The sequence below is a fragment of the Hesperophylax consimilis genome, chromosome 2 (genome assembly GCF_061612785.1).
Source record: "Hesperophylax consimilis isolate HC1 chromosome 2, BYU_Hcon_1.0, whole genome shotgun sequence".
Lineage (NCBI taxonomy): Eukaryota > Metazoa > Arthropoda > Insecta > Trichoptera > Limnephilidae > Hesperophylax > Hesperophylax consimilis.
This window is the reverse complement of record NC_142837.1, coordinates 39,200,661-39,225,786: the sequence shown is the minus strand read 5'-3', so window position 1 is coordinate 39,225,786 and position 25,126 is coordinate 39,200,661. Positions and strand designations below refer to the sequence as shown.

At 35.5% G+C, this 25,126-nt stretch overlaps 2 protein-coding genes across 2 annotated transcripts in view; both read left to right on the top strand.

Annotated features, from left to right (window-relative positions):
• Cog1 (conserved oligomeric Golgi complex subunit 1) overlaps window positions 1-18,584 on the top strand; it is a 31,424-nt gene extending 12,840 nt beyond the window's left edge. Inside the window, exons 6-13 of the mRNA XM_089645505.1 lie at window positions 3,156-3,288; window positions 4,533-4,705; window positions 6,774-7,079; window positions 8,185-8,473; window positions 8,691-9,042; window positions 12,161-12,601; window positions 14,843-15,040; window positions 17,819-18,584. Coding sequence (XP_089501631.1) covers window positions 3,156-3,288; window positions 4,533-4,705; window positions 6,774-7,079; window positions 8,185-8,473; window positions 8,691-9,042; window positions 12,161-12,601; window positions 14,843-15,040; window positions 17,819-17,992 — 2,066 coding nt within the window. The 3' untranslated portion in view covers window positions 17,993-18,584. The remainder of the gene's footprint in view (window positions 1-3,155; window positions 3,289-4,532; window positions 4,706-6,773; window positions 7,080-8,184; window positions 8,474-8,690; window positions 9,043-12,160; window positions 12,602-14,842; window positions 15,041-17,818) is intronic.
• A 3,171-nt stretch (window positions 18,585-21,755) lies between these two features.
• LOC149426012 (uncharacterized) lies at window positions 21,756-23,103 on the top strand. Its single transcript, XM_089644091.1, has 2 exons — window positions 21,756-22,427; window positions 22,641-23,103. Exons 1-2 carry the CDS (start codon window positions 21,756-21,758, stop codon window positions 23,037-23,039), a joined length of 1,071 nt encoding a protein of 356 aa, XP_089500217.1. The 3' UTR covers window positions 23,040-23,103.
• The last annotated feature ends 2,023 nt before the right edge of the window (window positions 23,104-25,126 follow it).

Genomic DNA, 25,126 nt, shown 5'->3' with positions numbered 1-25,126 from the left:
AAGAATTTTAATGATATGGACATATTCTCAAGTAATTTAGGAACCTTTAAAAGATATGTAATAACTAACATTAAATAATTTTAAATATTCTACTTGAAGTTATCATGTTATTGCTTTGAATCCTTTCCAGTTACTTACCTTCCAATTTATACTCATGTGTTCAATTTAGTTGTAGGTATACATTTATTATATTGTTATTATTGCTATTGTGTAGTGTTATTGATTGCTGCTGTGTTGAAATTTTACAATACATTTTGTTTTGAATTTTAGTTGGTTATTAGTATATCAGTTAAATTTAAATTTTTGAAATTTAGCTGGTTATTAGTATATTATTTGTGTTCCTAGATCTGTTATTATTTTTTATTTATTATTTACAATTTTGTATTTTTTGTAAATTTCTCAGGCCACGGGTACAGAACCCTTAGTTTCTTGTTTTAATATTTTTTATTATTATTATAATTTTAAGTGAAAATCTGTTATTGGATTTTATCTATATTATTTAGTTTATTCTTATATATGTAAATAATCTGTTGATTTTCCCAAATAAATAAAATAAAAAAAAAAAATAAAAAAGAAACGCTCCCATCACGCAAAACCTTTGAATAGCAGTGGCGCTGTCTTTCAAAACGTCGCGCACACACAATTTTACCATTTATCTCTCATTCTTTCAGACTCACATATCGTCAACGAATAAACAATATTGCCCAATTGTCAAAAATCTAATTGTGCAGGAGAGACAAATGAGCTCGATATTGCATTGAAAATATAGCCCACGTCGGTTGTCTGGTACTGTCTATTTGGCGCTTTGCGCGCATTCTAGTATTAGTTTTATGAACTAATTACACAGATATAGGCAGAATTTGTTTCTCTATCGAATTTCATTAAAAAAAGTGATTTTTAGACTGTGTGTCACTTAGGCGGTATTGTTTCTTCTTGTTGTGAAGGTCAAGTGCGCAAAATTTCATCGATCTTAGAATAAAACTGTAGATTTGTATAAAAATCAAAGACACGCTGTCCGCTTGCCACAGACACTCGCGCCTTTTATAAAGACTCTTGCGTATATTTAATGTTAATAAATAATAATAAACTAACAAAAATTCATTGAAATAGGTACTTCTGTTTTTTTAATCTACAAATATGGTCAATCCTTTAGTGAAAAATATAGAAAATGAATACATAAAACAATGGTGAACTCTGTCATCACAGGTTGTAAAACTTGTGTTACACACCAAAAAAGTAGAGAAAATGGACAATCTTCAATGTATCGAACGCAATACGCAATGTTACCCAAAGGCCGCAAAGCAGCTTTCTGACCATGGGAGGATAAGAAAGCTAGTATTTACCCGGCCGGCGAGTACTGAGCACAACGAGCGCCCGGACACAGTATTTACGTGGTATCCCCTCCCCGGCTGGAGAGCACTGGGCACATCGCAAGCCGTGGACCCAGTATTTACGTCGCATCCCCTCTCCTTTGCCCAGGCGAAGCCAGGCCAAACAGTGAGCGGCAACGGCTAGCCAATCAACGCAAAGCACGATAAACCTAGAAATATTTCTCTTTTCATATATAATTGCGCAAATTAATGTTAGATTTGCGTGAGTCTCGCCGCAACAATGCTAAATAAAAATATACAAGTTGAAAGGCTGGCGTCTATGTTGTAAAGTAATATTGAAATATGTAAACATTAATATTAAGTAGTTATAAGGATTTCCTCACACCAATGTCGGTCTGAGGACCCACTGATTCATATTGTACAATTTATTATAAAAACATTAAAAATGCTAGGGAAAAACAGTTTTCATGAGATGAAGCGGCGTAAAGAGTACTATTGAATAAATAATTTTAATATTGACTATTAAAGTCATATGAAAACACACAAAGCTGCACAAAAATGCACCTCGTTTACGCGGGGCGTTTCAGACGCGCGCACACCGATGTGTGCACGCCCCCGCTAGTCCTATATATACCGCGCGTAAAGCGATCTCAAGGCTCTCTCTTCCGACATCTACTCTGACCGCTTCACTCTGGACTGCTTCTCCCGCTGGAACCACTACAACCGCCTTTGACTTCTGACTTCTCGCTTCCTTGGACTACCTACTGCTCTTTCCTTGGATACACGACATCACAGCAACCGGAAAAGGCCCTGAACATAAAGCAGCTCACTGACTAGAAGATTCAGCACCCCTTATTTACAGTCAATGTAAAGGACTTGCGTCTGATACACTTCAATATCACGTGTCGGAGGATACTAAATATGATTTTGGTAGAACTAAGGGTCAAATACTCCCTTTACTACACATGGGTTAGAGCGAAAAAGGTGCAACTTTCTAATGCACTATTACAATATATGTAGGGATGTTGCTTCAGTTGGTAAAATCGTAATATGAGTTATATATGTCAGAAATTGGTACAGTTTCAGAAATTGGTGCTGTGTCAGAAATTGGTACAGTTCCAGAAATTGGTGCTGTGTCAGAAATTGGTACAGTTTCAGAAATTGGTGCTGTGTCAGAAATTGGTGCAGTGTCAGAAATAGGATGTTTTGCCTTACCACACTTACAGAAAATTTGTATCTATGAAGCAGTAAAAGCTGATGATGCCAGGACTCACAGAAGAAAACGTGCCTTCAATACAAATTTGAATGGAAATTTAGAATGCACTCACTCTCTTACACTTGTCTGAAATATCTCCATCCCATTGGAATTTGTGATCATGGTGAAGCACAATTTTGTATTGAAATATAGGCCCAAATCACAAAACACGTCATGATCTTTTAATTCTTCTCTTTCTGCTCCAACTTATCCAATTTTCTACCGCTTTAAAAACATTAACCATTCGGACATACCATAGCACCTGCAGGCCCCGGACATTGTAAAATTTTCATGATATCTCTTCTCTGTTATCTCTAAATAGTATAATAAAATATAGTCGCTATCCGCATCTGTCTGTTTGGACGCTTAGTTCTTCTAAACTATGCAACGGATTTTAATAGGGTATTCACTATCATTTAGAGAATTTCTTCCGGAAGGTTTATATATATAATACATGCATATTATATTTATAGAAACTGGAGAAAATTCGAGCAATGCCGGGGAACACGTCAGCTAGTTCTCTGTAAAAATATATATTTCAGCATTTTTACTGTCTTTTATATTTGCAGAAAATGGAGGTGGACTCATTCTATCAAATCTGACTTCATTATTCAAGAAGAATTCACCGCCCCTCATTAATCTAGTGGAATTTCATGATACTCTTGGATTGAAGCTTCTACCGCCTGTTGTTGCAGAATTCAGGTAATATAAAAATTGACAATTATTTTACTTTACAATTTGGGAGGCAGGTGTGGGTACCGTCGCGCCGGAAACCATTCATTGGATAACCAACACCTCTGCCATCACACAAGTGATTCGCTACGTTTGGTGACTTAGCAGGGGAGCCCAGGTTCATGGGGTGAGGATTGTCTAGGTGTTATTGGATGGGGCAGTGCAAATAAAAATATACTAAATCCACTAATTAAAACTCAAAAAGCCACAATGAAAATTATACTGAAAGTTCCTGTAAGAACTAGCACTGAGAAAATCTTCACCAATATTAACATCATGTCAATTAAACAACTATGTTCTAAAACTATACTCATTTACATTCATAAGTACAAAACCCAAGAAATAACAACAAACACGTACAATAGAAACACTAGATCTCATGGTCAAAAACTTATCCAACAAATAACTACTAATACAACTTTTGGGCAAAAAAAGCTTCTTATATCATAGTATTAAACTCTACAATAAAATACCACTCTCACTCAAAAACCTCAACATTATAACATTTAAATCTCAAATAAAAAGCTGGATACTTAATATAGGGAGATCTGAATTAGAAAATATACTGATATCAAACACAGACTAAAACCGAATCTACTAAACTGAACTATACAAAAAAACACTATCTTACTTATTTTAAAATTATTAAAAAAAAAAATTATACTACATGATATATGTTTATAATTAAATTCATATGTTACTTTGTTGTAATATTAATTTCTTATAATTAAATTATAATGTGTAAATGAAATCCTCAGCACGGGAGATCCCAGTGAGGATATCATTATCTCTATATGTTACTTAAGAAAAGAAGACAGTAAATCATTATTATTATTATATTATTGGTGGCAGATGCGTCTGTTCACCTACTTGGTTTGGAGACTGGTTGAGGGTGATCTTTTTACTCTCCAACAGGACTCTCTTGACCTATCACCTTACACTGCAGTGGGTCATTCCTGGTCACACTGACCCCAGATTCCTACCCACCACTTATACCTTTTTCCTTCCCAGATTTCTTCTCCTTCCTCCCCTTCCTTTCCTTTAAAAAATCCCTCGACCCAGCATCCCCACAGAAGATATAGGCCCTGAAGGAAATTATTTTTCTCAGGGCCTCCTACATGGTACTTATGAAAATAAATCTAAAATCCAATTCTTCTCATGTCAAAATTAATCTGGTTCAAAACACTGCTTCATGCTTTAGTATATTTTATCAGGTTATCTCCCCCGTTTGAATTGAAACCTGTCAGTTCTTCTGAACTCTCCAACTGTGTCAATTCATGGATGACTTGGGTCAAACAGTTCACCGGAGAAAGAGTGGAATCCCTGCTGAAGTATGTCAAAAGTGCTAAGTCACTTCACACCATCAGGGAAGATGCTACTAAAATTGGTAAGTTTTCAAATATTATCTTTTTATTTTTTTTTAACAATAACATACAGGAAGCTCTGAGGACAATAATTTCCCTCAGGGTATATGTCATCTTTTGGAATGCTGTGTGGAGGGTCTTTTTAAAGAAAGGAAGAAGAGGAAGCTCTGGGAAAGTAAAAGGTCCTCATACCAGAGAAGTGTCCCATTTTAAAATTAACTTCCCGATGAACCTCAAATAATGTGTAGTTGTATATGGTTGCCATCCGTCCCAATATTTTGGGACTGTCACCGTTATCGAGGCCTCTGTCCCGACGAAACCTAAAATGTCCTGACAAAACGATGTGCCAACCTATATTTCCATTATGTACAAAACAAATGCCATCTTATATTTTTCATTATGTATAAAAAAAAAATTTCATTGTGTACAAAAAAAAAAAAAAATTGCAACTTGTATTTTCATTATGTATAAAAAAAGTAGTCCTTCATGCATCCAAATTGTAACAACTGATAAGTATGTATAGTACTGTCAATTTGATAGTGCTCCCTCCCTAAACACGAGAATTTCTCAATTAGGGAGGTATTGTTACCACTGATATTATATATTATGTATTATATGTATATTGGTTAATAAATAAAAAAATTTAAAAAAAATAAAATGTAATTTCCCGATTTAAATCCAGCATAATGCAGCAATGTAAAAAAAAATTGTAGTCGTACTGATTTCCGATGTTGTCCGTCCTTATCTATCCTTTTTCTACTGTGTGTCCTTCGTCTTTATTTGTTTCTTTCACATTTACGTTTCCCCACTCGCCAATTCAGATCTTCGTATTTTTGTGCTCAGTGCTATATAAGAAGATAATACTAACGAATCAAAACGAAACTCGAAACATAACAAGACACAGAATATGTAAAGACATTGTCCCGGTAAGACAGAGATCCTGGTTTTGATTCTCAGTTGACCCTTATTTTTTTTAAATTTTCTGTGTCTTGTTCTGTTCCATGTTTCATTTAGATTTCTTAGTATTATCTTCTTCACCAGTGATAATTTTTTTTTCTTTTAAAATGTTTATTTTGTAATTTTATGATCCTTTAGTCCTTTGTCATTGTACGATGACGCTGGAATTGCGTCTCCATAATTTCTCCTGGAACAGAGAAAGGCGTTATCCTTTCTCTGTTCCAGGAGACTTGTAATTCGAAATGGAGATTGCGCTACCCCAACGAAAACACAAAGTAATCGCCAGATTTCTGCACTTACCAGGTTTGGTGACTCTTTGGTTTGATATCCAGCGGGGCCCGCACTTGGGAAGAAAGTTTGATTAATCACAAGTCATCCTTATTCACATGAACTAATGCACACAATCGACGAACATGTGCTATGAATAATGAGTTTTTCTCTCCGTTCTTTTGTCGATGACGGTTGAATTGTTACTTGCCGCACTTTTTCCTCGGTGCGTGCCTGTTCCATGTACAAAATCAAATGCGAAGTTTGAATTCCTACTCTATGGTTGGTGGGAGCAGAACAAAGCTGATAGTGCCAGAAAAATGACAATCGTCATAACGAAACAGTCATTGATTTTTATTGTCCATTAGGTGTTCGATAATACTCTTATTATGTATTTTTTTACTATGTGCTGACTTCCTGCAAAATTACTGCATGTAATGCCAGTTTTTTAAATGAGTGGTCTATTTAAACAATTGTTGTTTGTTGAACCTCTTCCTCACATTCATTAAATGATGGCGTCCCACAGGGATCTGTTTTGGGTCTAACATTGTTTTATTCAACATTATTAACCTACAGTCCATGATAGCTTTTTATTTGGCAAGACTTCAAGGGGCACAGAAATTCTAATACTTCCAAGGACTTTGAAGCATAAATTCAGTGATTATGTGAAAGAGTTTCCTCCAATATATTATGATGATATATATCTGCTTGCCAATTTTTCATATCAAATGTTAATTGTTTTATTTTTATGTATTCAATAATATCCTGCTGCAAATAAGTCCCTTCGAGACTGTCCAGACTGCTCTCTAACCTTTATTTTCAATTTGCTTTCTATATTATGTTACATTTTTATCCTAAATTTTCCAGAGACTCCCCAAAATTGGCATGTAATCTGCCGCACCCTCACCATCGGCCAGCAAAACACCAACATCTGGGCGTCCCATTTCCAGCCGCTGCTCACCAAAAGGTTGAAAGACATCATATCGGTGAAGTGGACGGATATTTCTAGATCGCTGGTGGAAAGCGTCAACCATCTGCTTGAAAATGTCAGCAAGCCCGGCTGCACGGAAAAAGAGGCAAACCTCAACTGGTTTGTGTGGAGCGATTTGATTGGACAGTCTTCAATCGATTCGCGGGAAGATATAATTAAATCGATAAACACACTGATGAAAGGTAAATATTTCAGCATTCATACGATAACTCGTTACGGTTGGATATCCTCATGACATCCTCAATATCGAGGACTGTTAAACTGCCCTAAACTGACTCGCAGATCTAGTTGTCCCCCTCTGAACCCCCACCATATGAGAGAAGAAGAAAAAAAAAACATTTTGTATTGCACGAAAAGTCACTTCATGCAATGTTTTATTTATGAGCAGTGGTCTTTAATCAGGTTGTTATGGAGAGAATCATACACCCACAATACTCTACCCTGGCCGCCTATCAAAACAACATATACAATAGCTCTTGAACAAAGATTTCTTTTAAAAAAGTAAATTTGTAGATATTAAAGGAACCAAAACAATTCATTCAAAAGAGAAATTAAAAATAACCTATCCCATTTCTTTTAACATCGCACTAAAGGTGAATTTTTACAAAACCAGTGCTATACAAATCATCAAGTTTTATTATTTACTTGCTGACGTGTACCCAGCGGTGCTCGGGGACTTAATTAATGACTTGAATGGTTTGGATAAAGTTTTGAGGTTATGAATTCTAGAGTAGGTAGGTAACTGGTTTCATTTTTAAGGTGGAAATAATATTATTTTGTTGCAATAAGTATTTGTCTCACTTGATCGTGCCATGTCTTCCTCGGATGTACTCTTTCTTCGTTCATCACTTACGTCTCATTTTATGACAAATATTAATTTGATTTGTGTTTTCTTCGGGCACCCCCGACTTTTTCTACATTATTTCTGTTACAAAACTACATTATGTTGACTTCAACTCAACTCTGTATCTCATTCCAGTGCAGAGATAATGCGTTAAGTATTTATCGAGCGTCCCCGACTTCTTTCACCATTCAAACCACTATTTAAACACTCCTGGCACTAATAAGAACAAACTTTGAAATTTTCGGCGAAATCGGATGAATGGTATAGCGACGCGTAAGGGACAAACAAAGAAACATTAATTTTTATGCAAATAAATTATTATTGTCAATATCTACTTCTTCTGAGGAACAGGACAATCAGTGGCCGTTTAAGTTGTATACATTTGCCAAAATGTATTTTAAAAATTAAACTCCTGGATATATTAATCTTTTATTTTTTTGAAGGGATGACAATGCAAGATAGAGGGCTCACTCCTAACCTAGAAAAACTCTGCGAAAGCTTTAATCTCAGTCTCGGCACAATGCTCGGAGACTTGGATGCCTATCTGTACGGAACTTTGGACAAGAACCCGGGTCTGGACGGACAGCCTGGCGGCGCCCAGTTTGACAGTGACGTCAAGAACTTCCTGCTGGAGAAGTTGGATGGCAAAGATTCGGAGCAAGAGTTGAAGCATTCAGACTGTGCGGAGGTTGAAAATTATCTAAGGATATGTTCAATGGATAATATTAATAGGTTAGTTGGTAATGTTCTCATTCTAAGGATGCAGTGTTTGCCTACATTTAAGCCTCCCAACTCTCTTCAACCCGCAGGCTTATGATAGAAACACCTTTATGGTGGTCGACCGTCTTCCATCCTCGCTGGCTCTTCAAACAATTAATATTGCTGTGACACGCAAAGACTGGTTAGTTAGTTAGCAAACAATTATCTTTGTATTATCTTCTCATTTCAGTTTCCTAGAGTACGTCCACAAGGACTGCATATCAAAGAAGGAATCCGACACCCACAAAAAAACTGCTGCAATATTGACAGCGAGATTCCTCCTAGCAATGCCGCAGTTGGTTCCAAATCTCCGTTTCTGCTTCATCCCCGCCCAGAAACACAACAGCAACATTTTTGAGGATGTCAGCACGGGGGACAGTGGCGCAACCAAATCCTGGGATGATGTCTGCAAACTGCTGAGTACCAATTGCCATCTTTGTTGGGAGAAATGGATTGAGATCTCTATGAAGAGTGTTGAAGAATTGCTGTTGGCGATGCCTCAGGAGTTTACCGTGTTGGCTAATATGGACTATTTGCTTGTTGTGAGTATTATGTCTATATCATATTATTATCATTGATTGAACATATTTATCTTTAATATAAACAGAGATTTCTAATTTAAATCCAATCTCTTATTGTATCAATTTTGTTATTAATATTTATCCACTCAAGCGATTTTTGGCATATTATGGCAAATTTTGCATTTTGAGCGATCGCTTGTAATTTTTATAAAAAATATGGGATGGACGGCGAAATCTAGGTAAATTTATTGTCTTTAAACCGAAGTAAGCAGTTCATATGTTACGATATTAATATTTTGAGGAATGATATTAATTAAATAATATGGTAAATGTATAGACCGGTCCGTGGCTGAGATAGCATCACGTCTGGGTCCCACACAGGCGTAGTGTGTTTAATTCCTCTGCTGGCTAAGCCCTCCATCATGACACAAGCAACATTTGCCACTTTCTATGGTGGCAGTAGGAGATTTTTAAATATTGTTAGATTATTCATAACCTGGGAATGTTTATCTTTATTTTAAGATTTTTTTAAATATATATTTATATATATGCAACCAAACGCTTGAGGGCTATAGGACAAGTTTTTATAATGCATATTGATAGAGCATAGTGCATTTTCAAATTAAATCGAGAGTCTAAATTTATACAGAATCATAGACATATGAATATTAGTAGATCTGCCCTAAGTGATAAAAGCGTATTATTCCCCACTCCCCATACCGGTTCCATTAGAGCCGGCTGGGCTCGCGTATGGCCTCCCGTGAATCTAGAAAATGTGACGTCATCATTTTTGTGCGAACTAGCGTCGAGCTATCGTCGAGGCATCATCGGTTCATTTTACGAAATAACACGGCAAAATGGTGGCTTGTGCTAAGAAAACTTGTAAAAATAGATGTGAAAAAGAGAATAAACCCAATTGTCGTATTACATTCCGTATGTAAGCATTATTTTACTTTATTTTAAGCTTATTCACATCGTATAATATGGATCAGTTGTAGAAACATATACTATCACATCGAGATACATCTGGACGCAAAACACAAAGCCGTTTGCATAAGAATCAGGGATGTGCCTTCACCTTTTGCGCTTCGTTAAAATACATAATCATATCATTTCGTACGTCTATTTTTTCATCTGTTATATCTTGCTGGAACTCCGTCGTATCAATAAAGGATAATAAACCAATCATTTTTAAATTTATTCCACTTTAATGGCGTTATTACTAAACGAGTTTTGAATTTTACACAACTCATAAACAACACTTAATATAGAATAAATGGTTGGTTATCAATTGTGAAAAATTGGTATGATTGGAAGTAAAATGTAGATACAGTGAGCATGTTTGGAATGAAAAATGTATGTTTCATTTTGCTGTCCGATGATATTTTTTATCTATTAAAATTAAAAATATTATATTTTTCTAACGCACGTCACCACCGATCATATATTATCTTTGGATCATACTATCACACGTCGCAACGGATCACGTGTTAGGTACGCGCGTTGTTTCGTATGTACGGTACTGCTGGAACGAGAAGGAGTGCATATCACGTAATGCGCTAGGTTATACCGAGTGGCGATGTGTGATAGAAAAACATATTTTTTGTTTTTAATTGAAAAAGTGTCATCGGACGGCAAAATGATGTCCAAATTTTTACTCCAAATACTCTTAGGAATCGCTGGTAAAAGCTGTGTGTATATAATTTCATTTGTTTTTTTAGTTGTTTTCCTTCTCTATTATCTTCTTAAAAGTGAAATGTTATATATTTTCTTAAGATTTCATTATTTTATTATTAATAGAAACAGAGCGGTTGTGACAACCCTCCAACATTGCTCGAATGTTGCGATTCTCAAGTGTGCTCATCGTTGTTTACTGGGAAGAAAATTATGAAACATTTATGAAAGTGTCTTAACTAAATACGTAAACAAAATATTCGACTCTGAAAATAGAAGAAATTTACTTTGCCGAATTTGGACTTCACAAATTTGTTCATAACGTGGCGAGTAATTTGCGCTCCCATATAAAAATGTCTATTCATTCAAAAGCAGATTTTACTTTTAAGAACTAAATGGTGATATTATAATGCGAGATACCTATATACTGTGTTAGATAAAGGGTTTCCACGGAATCGAACCGCATATAGAAATGTAATATATATTCAAGAATACCTGGCTAGCTCAAGCAGGTACCGTGTTTTTAGTTCGTTTAAGTTAAGAGAGATCAGACGCCTTCTAGAAGTGTACAGAACAAAGGGATTTCTTTGAAATAAAACACTATTATTGTGGTGCTTTTAAATGCCTTCAAGAAGACCTATATGACAGCACTGAAATCTACGCGTAGGGAAAGCTTAAATCTCTTTGTGGACGGTTAAAAGAATGAAAAATGATGTTAAATTAATGGGAAGAAAGCAGACACAGAAATTAATAGAATAAAGCATGGAACGATACCGCAGGTAGTTTTGTAGACGTCCAGGGGGCAGGCAGTAGAAAAAATTAATCGAAATATACTAGTAATTAATTGACAAACACTTTCAAAACACTGGGTAGCAAAGCAAGTCTCGAATTCAAAGCGGAGAGCGTAACACCCTCTCGTTACAAAAGCTAAAACCAAAGAGAACCGGTGTCTCTTCCAACCGAGCTGAGGACTGGCCTTTGCCCCGCCTCTCCCGATAATGGTCAACGCCCCCAAGGGGTTACCATATGAAAGAATTTAAAAATACCAAGTACTTGATTTTAAGAAAATATTACGGGGTTGAATGTTTTAATTTTATGAAAGTTCGTTTCATAACAACTGTCAGATTGATTTATTGACAAATCACAGTCAGCTTTCCCCTCTGCGTCCTCCAACTGTTGGTTTTACCCCTCGCCTTTAAGTTCTCGTCTATTGATATTCATATTTCTATGTACAGAATCGATAAATGTCGCTACGCTCCTATACCTTTAGGCATTTGCGTGGTAAGAGGGAAATTCGAGCCGATGTTTTAAACTTGTTTGAGAAACTTTCGATACTATCCAGTGTTTACAAATACATTCAAACATGTCCTCTTTAAAATGATTTGCCTGTATGTACTTATCCTAATTTTGTTACATTATTTGAGTGTTGATTTTTAATTCATACATTTATTTTGTCAATTTTCAGCAATGGGATTCCATCACAATAGAAGAAAAAGACGACCAGGACAAACCCATAAGTTCTACTATCAAAATACCTGCGGGTCCATCAATAAAACTCCAGCAATTCCTTTACTCCACCAGTCGCATCCTCGATGAAGTTATTCCTCACACCCTCCCCAAGAAAACGCACAATCTATTCATCGACTCGGTGGCAGAAAGAGTCCTTCAATACTTCTTGAAGGTCATCAAGGATAAATCGGATCAGATAAACCAGAAATGCGCCCTTCAACTTTTGATGGATGTAAGACATTTGACCCTTCTTTTGGTCACGAGGGAAAATAAAAAAGCATTGACGGAGAGCCATGAAGTGTGTGATTTGTTGAAGCAGAAGATTGATCCATTTGATTACGATGTCTTCTATCCGAGACTGCAAACGAATGCGAAGAGATCAGTGCAGAGGGTTCAAGTAAGTTCCGACTGTGAATTCCCATTTCATCTTTTTTGCTATATCATCACTTCAATTGGACGGGATTCTAACTTCACGTTACCTTGTTCTGAGTGTATGAGGTTTCAAAGTTTGCAAAGATGAATTCTCATAATCTATTTACCGATTTGTGATTTCCAGGTTGAATCTTGTGTTGAGTATTATAGTTTAACATATTTTAAAGCATTATAGTGATTTGTTTTTGGGGTATTATGCCGTGTTGCGCTACCTTCTTCTTTAGCCTACGTTTACGACAGCATTGCAGTGTCCATCATCAGGGCAGATAAGTAATCTAAGGTTGTGGTGAAGTGTGTGCTTATGTATGAAGATGCAAAAACGTGTTGCCAGCTGCAACCCTATAAGAGCTGACATTAACATATAATTTTAAAATGGTTTTCTGCATTTAGTTTTGGTGTAGCCGTCAATTACCGGATACTAAGAACTACTGAGCTTAGCTCCATCGTCTCTATTAAGGGGCCGTTCAAGTATTACGTAAGCAGATTTATTACAATTATTTACCCCCTCTTCCCCCTTGTCACCAAAAGTAAGCAAAGCTCTTAGCCCCCCCTCCCATGCTTATGTAAAAATTGGTACCTATATGCATTTTTCTATTAATGTATTCTGTTTTTTTTTTATTGATTCATAAGCAGCACTTATAAAATAGACTTAGGATAGAGGACTTTAATGCACATAATATTCATTTAAACAAACTAAGCGAGTACCTAAACATATTAATTATTTGTGGGAATCCCCGAATATGTATTCGGTTTTCAAACATAGAAAATGTGTGGGTTGCCAATGTGTTAAAAAAAAAAAACTACTGCTGAGCAGTGCTGACGTAATCACTATCTCGACCCCCCCACCCCCCCATGTCATCAAAAGTAAGCAAAGCAAAGACCCCCCTGCCCCCCTATAGTGCTTACATAATACTTGAACGGCCCCTAATATTTACTGGATTTTTATGAATTTCAATTGCCTCCGTAATTAGTCGTGCTCTATATGTTTTGGGTCTCCCCAGTACTTCAGGAACAAATCCAAAGTAATGTCCGGTTTCAATTAAATGCTCGGCAATTTCCGATTTGTCAGGGTGGCCGAGTTTACATGCTCTGAAGTGTTCTCTGATGATGGACACTGCAATGCTGTCCGAACCATTGGCTAAAGAAGGAGGTAACGCAACACGGCATAATACCCCAAAAACAAATCACTTTAATAATTTTAATTTCAATAATTAAATACTTTTGGCCGTGAAAATCTTAAATCATACCATATTTTAAAGCGTTTATGGTAGAACCATGTGTAACCAGCAAGGGAATAATAATTCATTGCATAAGGTTCTAACTACATTTCCCCAATACCATTCCAAAATACTTCCACATTCTAATTAAATACTTTCCTTTAAACATATGTCAAACTTAAATACTTTACGAAAGATTAAACCTTAAAATCAGAAAATGTTAAGCCCCCGCATACACAATTTCTACTGATTTATACCTTTAAGTTTCTCGTTAACTCTTTAAATTTTTAGGTTCCAAAAAAAATGGAAGTCATTTTTGAAGATAATATCTATTCATTTGTTATGCCGAAACATTAATTATATGAAATTCCCTCGGTAGAAAAAAATCGCAAAGTAAGCTTCGAAAATTATCAAAACACGTTTTGTTCTGTTATTTAATATTTTTTGGGCATGAAAAAATTCACAGTGTATCTTCAAATGCAACTAAAGCATTTATCGAGAGATTTTTGTTCTATTTCAAAAGAGTCTTGTTTTATTATATATTTTCACCATTTTTACTTATTTATTATCGTTTTTTAATATTAGCGCACTCCCTCTAACATTGGTATTTACATATCTGCCTTTGAAACCATCTTTGAACGCTTACTACGGGGTCTTAAATAGATTATGAGAAATCGTCTTCGCAAACGCCACAGAACATGGTAAGGCGAAGTTAGAACCCTATCCAACTAAACTGCGCCTCGTGTAAACAACATCAGATTCCTTTTAAAATGGCAATTGTAACAGCTGTATGAACTGTTCCGAAAAACAAACAAATTGACTCTACGGGTAATAGATTTCTGTTCTCAAAACCAAACAAATTAGCTTGATGAGTGTAATTATTTTCTATCTTTTTAAATTATGTAAATTGGTATAAATTTACCAAAAAAAATTATAAATCTAATATTCTGATCTTTTTCTAATTATTATTTAATCTTTGCCATTCTCAGACCTTGCTGGGCAGTCTAATACCGAACCACGACCAGCTGAACTCCATTATAGGCCCCAAACCATTGGCGTCTGGTGGGACAGCCGATAAGGAACCCAACGCCTACATCCTGACTGGACAAGGCAATACCGCAATAGCCTGGTTCCCGCTTTTGCCTGTAACGGCTCCACTTAGCGCCAGAAAACAGGCAGAAAAACAGGTAAAATTTCTGAAATTAGTTTTGTTTTACAATTCTTAATATGTATTATATTCATCTACGGTGCTACTGAAAAGAAAAATCAATGGATGTGTTTTGTTGACTTGTCTGTATGTATGCAACTGTAAACGAACCCAGGATCTCTGTCTTTATAAACATCGATGGATGTGTTTTGTGGACTCGTCTGTATCTATGTAACTGTAACTGTAAACGAACCCAGGATCTCTGTCTTTATAAACAAAATATAGAGTCGTGAAGTTGCTAAACCTGCTCTGGAAATTTCTGCTCGTTTTGATCTAGTTTTAAATACGTTGAAAGTAAATATTATATTAATAAATATCGAAAGAATATTGTTTTATTGTTTAGATATTTAGAATAAAATGTTTTTTTCTTTTAATCAAAGTGTTCCAAACAGTTTCTCGCAACTATCTCCAGATGTCTGAAATTTCGAAAACGGTTTTGCAAATCCACAACTTATATATACATATACCTGTCCAGATTCCACCATTCTTTATATTATATTTTTTATGAACCCTTAATGTATATGTGCATTATCAATGGTATTACAATGTTTTTGTACACTTTACATCCCAAACCAACAGCACAAACGCACATTTAAAATGAATGTTACTATTTGTAATGTAATTCACAAAGTAAAATGTGGTTTCAAATTTCAGTATTTATATGAAGATGCCTTCAGTATTTAGGTATTTATTACTGTGTGACCAAGTTTGGTGTTCAGTTTTTGTGTTTTTACCCAAATGCATGAAAGATTATGTTTTTATTTGGCTAGTTTTTCCCAATCACGAATGCAAGAAATTCGAGTATCTTATCTCCTTTTACCATGCAAATATGGTCGGTGATCGGTGTCAAAAAAATGTTTTTCTTTTGCAGAAAGTGTTTCTTTTTTATGTTTAGTAAATATGTGCCCATTAGGCACATTGCGCCCAAAGTGTCCAACATATTGCACTCAATGGAAGATCAAAAGTACATAAAGATATTTGTAATAATTTGCATGCAGTAAATTTCGAATCAAAATAACACACTGTTCATATACTTATTCCTTTTATATAGTCAATAATATTGTTATTCAATTTATAAAAAACAGTTTATTTATAAACAAGTTCTACGGTAAATTTATCACTACGCGGGATGGCTGTTTCGACTTCCGAAGGCATTATCAAACTGTCATTGAAAAGGCGTTTAGAAGGCGAAACAGCTGTCACGCGTAGTAATAATTACACATCGGAACTTGTTTTAAAAAAAAAAAACTCATTTTTTTAATTGAATAAAAATATTATTGAAAATATTAAGGAAAAAATTTGAATGGAGTTCTACAAATTATAAATAACAATAATTTATTTTTTTGTCTTAAGTCAATCGGCAAATAAACACAGTTTTTTTACTATAATACATCTATTTTCATTTTTCGACCTAGTTGTGCCATCTCTAGTAATCAATTTCAAATAATAAAAAAAAAATTTTAGACTGAGGATTGAATCTTCCTCCTCAGGGACTGAAGTGAACACCGCTAACACCTAAGACAAATCTAATTGGATAGTACTGTCATTTGTTTTGTGTATTAACTGCTGTAATTCAGAAACATGCATATCTGTCTGCGTGTGTATGCATTATTGCCATTAAAAGTTGATAGAATGCATTGTCATGGACAATGAGTCTATCTGCCGAGTTACAGCTTGATCGGATGTCGAGAAGTGGTTTAATTTCCACTTCCAAAATTTGCATTCATTTATGAAAACAAAATCGAAATTAAAATAATGTTTTAAAAAAAAAATTAAAAAGTACTCATTGAATACTAAGCTAGCAGTGTATTGCAACAATGTTCTTTATTCAAATAATTGTGTTGTGTGTTTGGATTTGAAAATTTTCTCCAAGTGTTTTATGAGTAATTTTGCGAGTGTCAAATTCTTTATTTAACCTATTTCTATATTGATAATGCTTTTTGTGATTATTTTCTAAAAGATCGTCAAATTCTATATAAGTAACCTTTTCCCCGGCCTGTTTCAGCTTTTGATTAACCTGTTGCATGTGGGACGAAATTTCGGAAACGGCGCGAAAATTACCTCGATGTGTTCTGCTCAAATATCTTAACCTCTTGAACGTTCACATTGGTATTCCAGAGATTTTAGAAAAAATTGTCTTTATGTCCCTGACAAATTTACAATAGTGCGTGAGCGCAAATCTTTCCTAGTTCTGAGATGCAAAACTAATCTACCATTAGTAATGCCTCTTGGAAAAATAATTATACAAAGTTAACTTACGCCTACATGTCGACATTTTCCATGTGAATATTAAAAAATGCTAATAATCAAATAATATTGTTTTGCTATTGGAATGGACAGTTACACTTACAGAGTTGGAGCCCCCTAGGGAGGGGGGTATGTTCAATGTGTACCAATTTGACCCCTAGCCGGGGGCCCTCTGCGATGTGGGGCACTAAGAAATTTGAAGAAATGTTTCTTTCAAACTCCTAAATCTTCAATGTATACCGTTAATATATTAGTAAAAAAAAACTGTAAAAACATCGGAGCCCCCCCCCGATGTTGGAGCCTTAGGCCCGGGAAATCCGGCCTTTTCTGTAAGGATTCTTGTCAAATAAAGTAAATAAAAAATTCCACTGATCGTTGATTTAATTGTATTGATCCAGTAAATTGACTTTTATGTACAAGGTGTAGCGAAAAAAGGTGAATTTTAAGTTTTTATCCCTGTCTTTGTGCCACTCCAGCAAAATGTGTAATTTTTAATTGTTTTTTTTCCCAGCGCAAGAAGCAGACATCAGGAACACTGGTCCAGAGCAAGAGTGCGGCCTCCCTGTCAGATGTCCTGGGTGCTTCCCCCTCTACCTATCACACCACCAATGCCTCTAACATTGTTCGCTCCGGGGCCGCAGCTTTCTTTGGTTCGATGACTTCGGATTGGTTCGGATCCAATTAATCTTAAGCGGCTGTCGCAAATGTGATCCATCGGCGGCTATCCCCATATCCTAACATCGTATATCGTCAGTGTATCATTCAATACCACGAATGAGCTAATAATGTCAAAACAAATAATTTTGGCGATATCAGTTGAACAGCACAAGATGCATTTTGACACATGCTTTTAAATTTTAAAATAGACCAATAGTCTGCTTGAAGTCAATACCGCAAACGAACCGTCCTCAGTACATAAGCAAGCAATAGCGCGCACATCTGTTATTGTCCCTCCTAATAATTTTTATAAATGGTTCTTCTGCAGTATTGGACTTATACTGACGATATGTAGATCCATCAGTGGCTATTTTTATATGCAGATGTCACATCTGCGATCGATGAAGTTTTACTAAAACACATATTTGTCGAATGTGTCTCATGATGGGATAGACTGCGTTAAAAGCTTGGCATTGTAAAGGTCAAAATTGCCTAATTAATTATTACATCTTTATAAGTTCAATAATTATTTTCTCAATCTTTTTTTAGTTCCAAATTTTGCCATTTCCTGTGTACAGACATTTTTATTTTTATGTGTGAACCTTGTATACACCTATATTATACTACATTATATTAAATAAATTTAATATATAATATTATGTATGTAAATCATTGACGTTATAAATGGTCCTTGGAGAGTCTTAGCCACTTCCAGGAAACTCCTCCTCTCCTGATGGTCTCCTGAAATTTCCCTCCAGTTCCTTTTGACCGGAATCCTTATCCTTATCCTTAATTCCTTTGAAGGCATCCACAATATTAAGTGTAGGTCTCCCAACACTCCTTCATCGTTCAGGTTTAATAAAAATAAGTCTCTTCTGTGGAAGGTTGCCTACTTTACATAATCTGATCCTTCATTGTGATTTGTGATCTTTCGCTAGAGTAATACTAAGAGTGTCGTCCGCTCTGTAACTCTGGACAACTGGTATGCCAATTGTTGCATTTTAATTAATTTGTCAATAAGTGAATCTGACAATTTACAGGCTACTCGCACTGTAATATCATTTAGTCTGCGAAAATAAAATCTGCCTACGAATTGCTATTCATTTTTACAATACGGTGCAAATTGCTGGAACTTAACTAGATATCTCAAATCTGGTGAACAAAAGTTTGGGCTGTTTTCCAAAATTTAATATTTATTCACACTATTTTTATAAATGTGTTATACCCATCTCACTCATTTTAAGCGTCGCTACTTAACCAAATTTGAAAGCTGTTCGATTTTTATGCACATTGAGATCCTGCGCAGAAAAGTCCCACAGTGGACTGTGCTGCGCTGCGGTGCCAAAAATATGTTCACATGGTTTGCCTTTAGCTCCTAAAAATGATACCCAGATTTCATTTTAGGGCAAGTCTATTAATTTGGATGTCCATGGTTGTCGCCTATTCAAGTTAACGAGACGTTTGTTATAATCTATGTGTTCATAGATGGTATTATTTTTTGTAAGTTTTTTGCTTTACTATCTTTTGACGAATTATTTGTTTGCGCCAGTATGTACACAGTATAAATATGAAAAAATGGTTTTGTCAATTTTGTCAAAAGTCACACAAATACAATATTGGTTTGAATCACCGATATAATATTGTATTGTATGTCTTTCTTGAAAGAATTGACTGTTTATACTGATAAAACTATTTATTCATTTTCAAATTGCGTATGTACGGCAGCAAAAAAATGATTTGTCTGAATATTGTAAAGAATAACTTGCAAAAAGCGTATTTTAGTAAAATAATTAAAACAACGCTATCTATGGACACGTAGATAATAACGAACGTAGCGTTTAACCTTAACTCCATGTAGGAGGCCTTGAGGGAAATATGTTCCCTCAAGGCCTGTATCGTCTTTGGGAATGCTGTGTGGACTGTATTTTTAGGAAGTAGAGTTGTTGTAGGAAGATGAAACACACAGGGCGGCCAATAATTCCAAAAATGAGTCAACCCACCTAATGTGACAAATGCCAACCGTGTACAAATGTTTGGCGTGTTTCCTTACTGTGCATCGGTGCCAAAGGGCTGAATGAGCTTCGGCATCTTCCATTGAAATACTGGCAGAATGGACAGTCAATTTCTGTGCAGAGTCAAGGTTTTACAATGTAAGTATGTTAATATGAAGTAAATAATCATTTATTCATACTCCTAACCATTCGAGCGATATTTGGCATATTATGGCAAGTTTGCAACACGTCTTGAGCAATCGCACGCCATAATATGCCAAATTTTTAAGACTAATAAAAATGTGGGATAAACGGTGAAATGCAGGTGGATTAATTGGGTTTAAACTGCAGCAAGCAGTTCATATATGTCCAAAATAATATTTTGAGGAATGATGTTAATTAAATCGAAAACCGCACAACAATCGCTCAAGTAGCTAATATCCAGGTCAATATTATGGACATTTTCCTTGCACTTCGGTCACTACCTTCAAAGAGTTTGAAAGGTTTGATAAAAACATACTAATTTTAGTTCGCCACAGAATAGTGTTTGTTGTGTACCAATTATGTTTTTAATCTATATAAATAAAAATGTTCATTTGAGCAAAATCTTAACACTCCAAAAGTTCTTCACCGATTGCTTTGAAATTTTCACACAATGTTGAATTCGAAAACGCGTGTGTTTTTATGTACTTATATTAAACAGGGTGTATCGGCACTAACCCGACAAACTTTAACCAGCTATTCCTTAGCACATTTGGAGTAAAAAATGTTATGGGCACTTTGCTGTCCGGTAGCATTTTTTTTTCAATTAAAAACAAAAAAAAAAAAAAATTTCCACACTACATCACTGTCATTGGCATTGCGTTTCGTGTTCAACAGCTGTTTTAAGCAAGTATGTCAAAAAGCGTCTTCGCTCTTTCGCACACACTAAATAATAATAGTTAAAAATGAGACGAATGGTGCCGTGCCATTTCGTTGTGATTGTAAAAGTCCGCCAATATAGGTACACACGTGCATTATTCAACGGAATTCGAATAAAATATTTGCCAGATGGGTTTTCAAACTTTGACAAAGGATAAAACAGTGGTGACATGTGGTGAAAATATGAATAGTAAATTTTTTATTAAAAAAATACGTTACCGGACAGCAAAGTGCACATAAGATTTTTTACTCCAAATATGCTAAGGAATAGCTGGTTAAAGTTTGTCGGGTACGTGCCGATACACCCTGTATAGATGTGACAGGTAAAACTGTGAAAGGTAGGCAACGCATGGCGGGGTACAGCTAGTATTAAATATAATATTAACTTAGCTTAATATTGTATTTTAATGGAAAAAAATCTTTGTGCTCTATACAAGGAATTTCTTAAGGGTTATGTTATATTCCAAGCATTCGTAAACATTGCTAATTTGATTATTTAAGAAAAAAACATTTTTGCAAGTCATGCTTTGAAATATTAAGATGAATTTTTGTTTGCATATGGAATATTAATAAATAGTTTAGTTAAATTGTAACAATAATCGCAGTGACAGCAGTTCGTGTTTACACTTTGCTCTTGCAAAAAAACTAAAAAAAAAACTCCGAATTCGTGTGCAAACAGTATTTATATGGAAAATTTAAGTGCCAAAAAAGTTTATTTGATAAAACGGTAATAAAATAATACTATTCTAGCGGATTCTAAACATTTTTATCGAAAGTTTTAAAACAACCTAAGATTGTGTGTTTGTTCTCATTGAAATGTCCATCCCACCGATGCCTGATGAATGCTGCCATCGACGTAAAAAAAGAATGCTGGACAAGATGACGTCCCCATCACAAAAAAAGGCCTCGGGAATGATTTCTCCAGTGGTTGAAGATGAGGAATCTGACGGAGCATCGGACTATTCCGACGTGTCTGAAAATGAGAGTGAAATCCCAGTGTCCTCAGTCCAGATACTGAACGACACTGAAGCAAGTCTAAGAGCACTCCAAGATGTCCTTGCTGAAAAGCAGTCAAGAGTCTCAAAGGACCAACAACTGCGGATAAGCGCATATGTATCCGCTGTATTCAGATCAGTTTCACAGCTGTTATTGGAACGAGAGGGCTTCAAAGCTGATCTGGCAACAGTCAATGCCAAATTAATAGTGGCAAAGGGAGAGATCGCGATTGAAAAAGCAGAAAACCAACACAGGTTAGAAAAAATATTGCAGTTGGAGTCGGATCTAGGACCAGTGATGCGTAGAGTAGCCGATGCCACGGAAACAAGCCTATCGTTTGCCGATATTGTGAAAAATGGCCCACAGAAGATGATACCATCAATCAACCGCTCAGGACTTAACGTTGGGACCCCCAAACCTGCTGTATGCATCTTCCCAAAGCTGGATTCTACAAAAGATAGCGACGATACGAAACAGCTACTAAAAGATACATTACGACCATCAGAACTTAGAATCCGTGTGACGGGCATTAGGAGTATCCGAAACAAAGGCGTTGTAATCCATACTGCAACACAAGAAGATCAGGATAAAATACTGAAAACCCCATGTCTAGCAAACTCGGACACTCTAAGCGCTCGATTACCAACAAAACGGCTTCCAAGGGTGATTTTCTTCAACGTTCCTCGTGACCTAACGGACGAGTGCTTCCTAAAAAATGCCTTAGCAGGAGCCCAGGACAAAGCAGGCCTAGATTTCGCAGTAAAAAGTTGCAAGCTAAGTCACCTTGCTGGCGCTCGAACTGGATCAACTTGCCACCGGGTCTTCGAGGTTCCTGCCCACATTCGTCACGTGCTGGTGGAGCAGGGGAAAGTCTTTGTGGACTGGAATGTGTGCCGTGTTCGTGACTTCATTGGACTTACAGTGTGCTCCAAGTGCCAAATGATCGGACATTCCTTCAAGTTTTGCAAGGACCAGCAAAGATGTGGACACTGCGCAGGCGAAGGTCACGCCCGGATAAACTGCCCAAAAGCCGCCGCCGAGCCTGTCTGCGCCACCTGTACAAGATTTGGGAAGCCCGCTGCACATCCGACTGGAGACAAGGACTCCTGCCCGGCCTACAAGGCTGCCCTTGCCAAGGACTTTGCAACCATTGATTATGGCGTCTAATTACATTGAAGAAGATGACGAGGTAGATTACGAAAATACTCATAATTTCTGTGATTGGCTAAAGTTTCATAGCAACTACAATACGGAAAATATTAATATTGTTCAGTTGAATGTTAGATCGATTTATAAATACTGGGATACTTTGAATGTCTACTTAAATACTTGTTGGAAGCATATTCATGTGTTAATGTTATGTGAAACGGCCATAACACCGAATCTCGTCTGTCTGTATAATATTCCTGGATTTAATTGTTACAACTATTGCCGAACTAAAAAATCTGGAGGAGGTATATTGCTATATGTTCGAAATGAATTCACATTTCAACAGAAAACAATAGAAACAAATCATTTTGAATGTGTGCTTGGCTCTATGACACTTCCAAACAAGAGTATTTTAAACATCATAGCAATAATCCTGTAATTTGTTGTATTTATTAATAAGAAAAATGTTGTAATTTATGGCCAAGATCACTCTTAATGGGTGAAAGCCAAAATAAAGAATAAAAAAAAAATATATACATATATATACCGCCCCCCCAACTCTAGCCAACCACAATTTCTTAATGAAATATCTGCCATTCTGCATACTATAAGCCCCAAAGAAAATGTTTTACTTATAGGAGATATTAATCTAGACTTGTTAAATTGTCAAAACCCTATTATTATGGCATATGAAAATATAATGTCGGATAATTATTTAATCAAATGTATTTGTGACGTAACTAGAGAAGCAGTTTTAGCAGGAAAAGTTACTCGTACTTATTTAGACCACATATTTGTCCGATTTAACAGTGGATGTAAACAAAGCGATTCTCTTTCCTCATGTGTATGTAATAATATTACTATAGCGGATCACTTTTTAACTGCAGTTAATATTAAATATAGTGCAAGGAAAGAAGCCCCAGAACACGGGGAAAGAATTTCGTTTTTATCGCAAAACAAAATCGACAAAAACATTCATAATTTTAAGTGGCACTCCTTGCTTGAGGAACAAGATTGCAATATACTATATAGTAAAATTAAAAACAACTTTAAGAATTTGTATGAACAGAGTAAAATCGTTATGAATTATAAACCCAAAAAAGACCTCTGTCAATAAAACCTTGGATAACTTCTAATATCTTAGAAAACATAAAAAAAAAAAATTCATTGTACAGAAGGTGGAAGAATTTTCCTAGCAATCAATTCTTTGAATTGGAATATAAAACTTTCAGAAATAAGGTGACAAAAGAAATTATTAAATGTAAGTCTACCTTTTTTAACAATAAATTCAAAAATTATTTTGGAAATACAAAAAAAACTTGGGATGAAATAAATAAATTATTAGGACGCAAGTCCAAAAGTAGTTGTGACGAAATAATCTCGAAATATATGTTAAATACGAATAATGAAGAAACCGTAGCAGATAACTTTGTTGAATATTTTACAAATAGTGTTAGCTCTATGATACATAAATGTGATTATTTAGCATCGACTTTCAGGTCGAATGAAGTGCAACATAGTTTGTACCTACCCAGAGCTACCTGCCAAGAAATCAATATTATTGTTAGCAAATTAAACAATTCAAAGTCACCAGGGATTGACAACATTCGAATGTTTGACATTAAGACACATATTAATATTTTAGGGCCTGTTATAACACACTTTATCAATTTAATTTTATCGCAAGCAGTAATACCAGATGAACTAAAAAGTAGCATCATTAGGCCAATTTACAAAGGGGGCAAACATACAGATATTCAAAATTATAGGCCAATAAGCATATTGCCAGCCCTAGAAAAAATACTTGAAAAATACATTTCCATAAAACTTAATAAATATCTAGAATCTTTCTCTTTGTTGGATCCCAACCAATATGGATTTCAAAAGAAAAAAAGTACGGAAATGCTGCTTCAGGAATTTTCAAATCACATAAATTATGAATTAAATCTAAAAAAACAAGTTTTGGTTTTATTCATAGATAACTCTAAGGCATTTGATACCATTGATACAAATAAACTATTAGAAACACTGGAGGCAATAGGAATTAGAGGAAAGCTGCTAGTTTTATTAAAAAATTTACTAACTGATCGACAAATAAGAGTAAA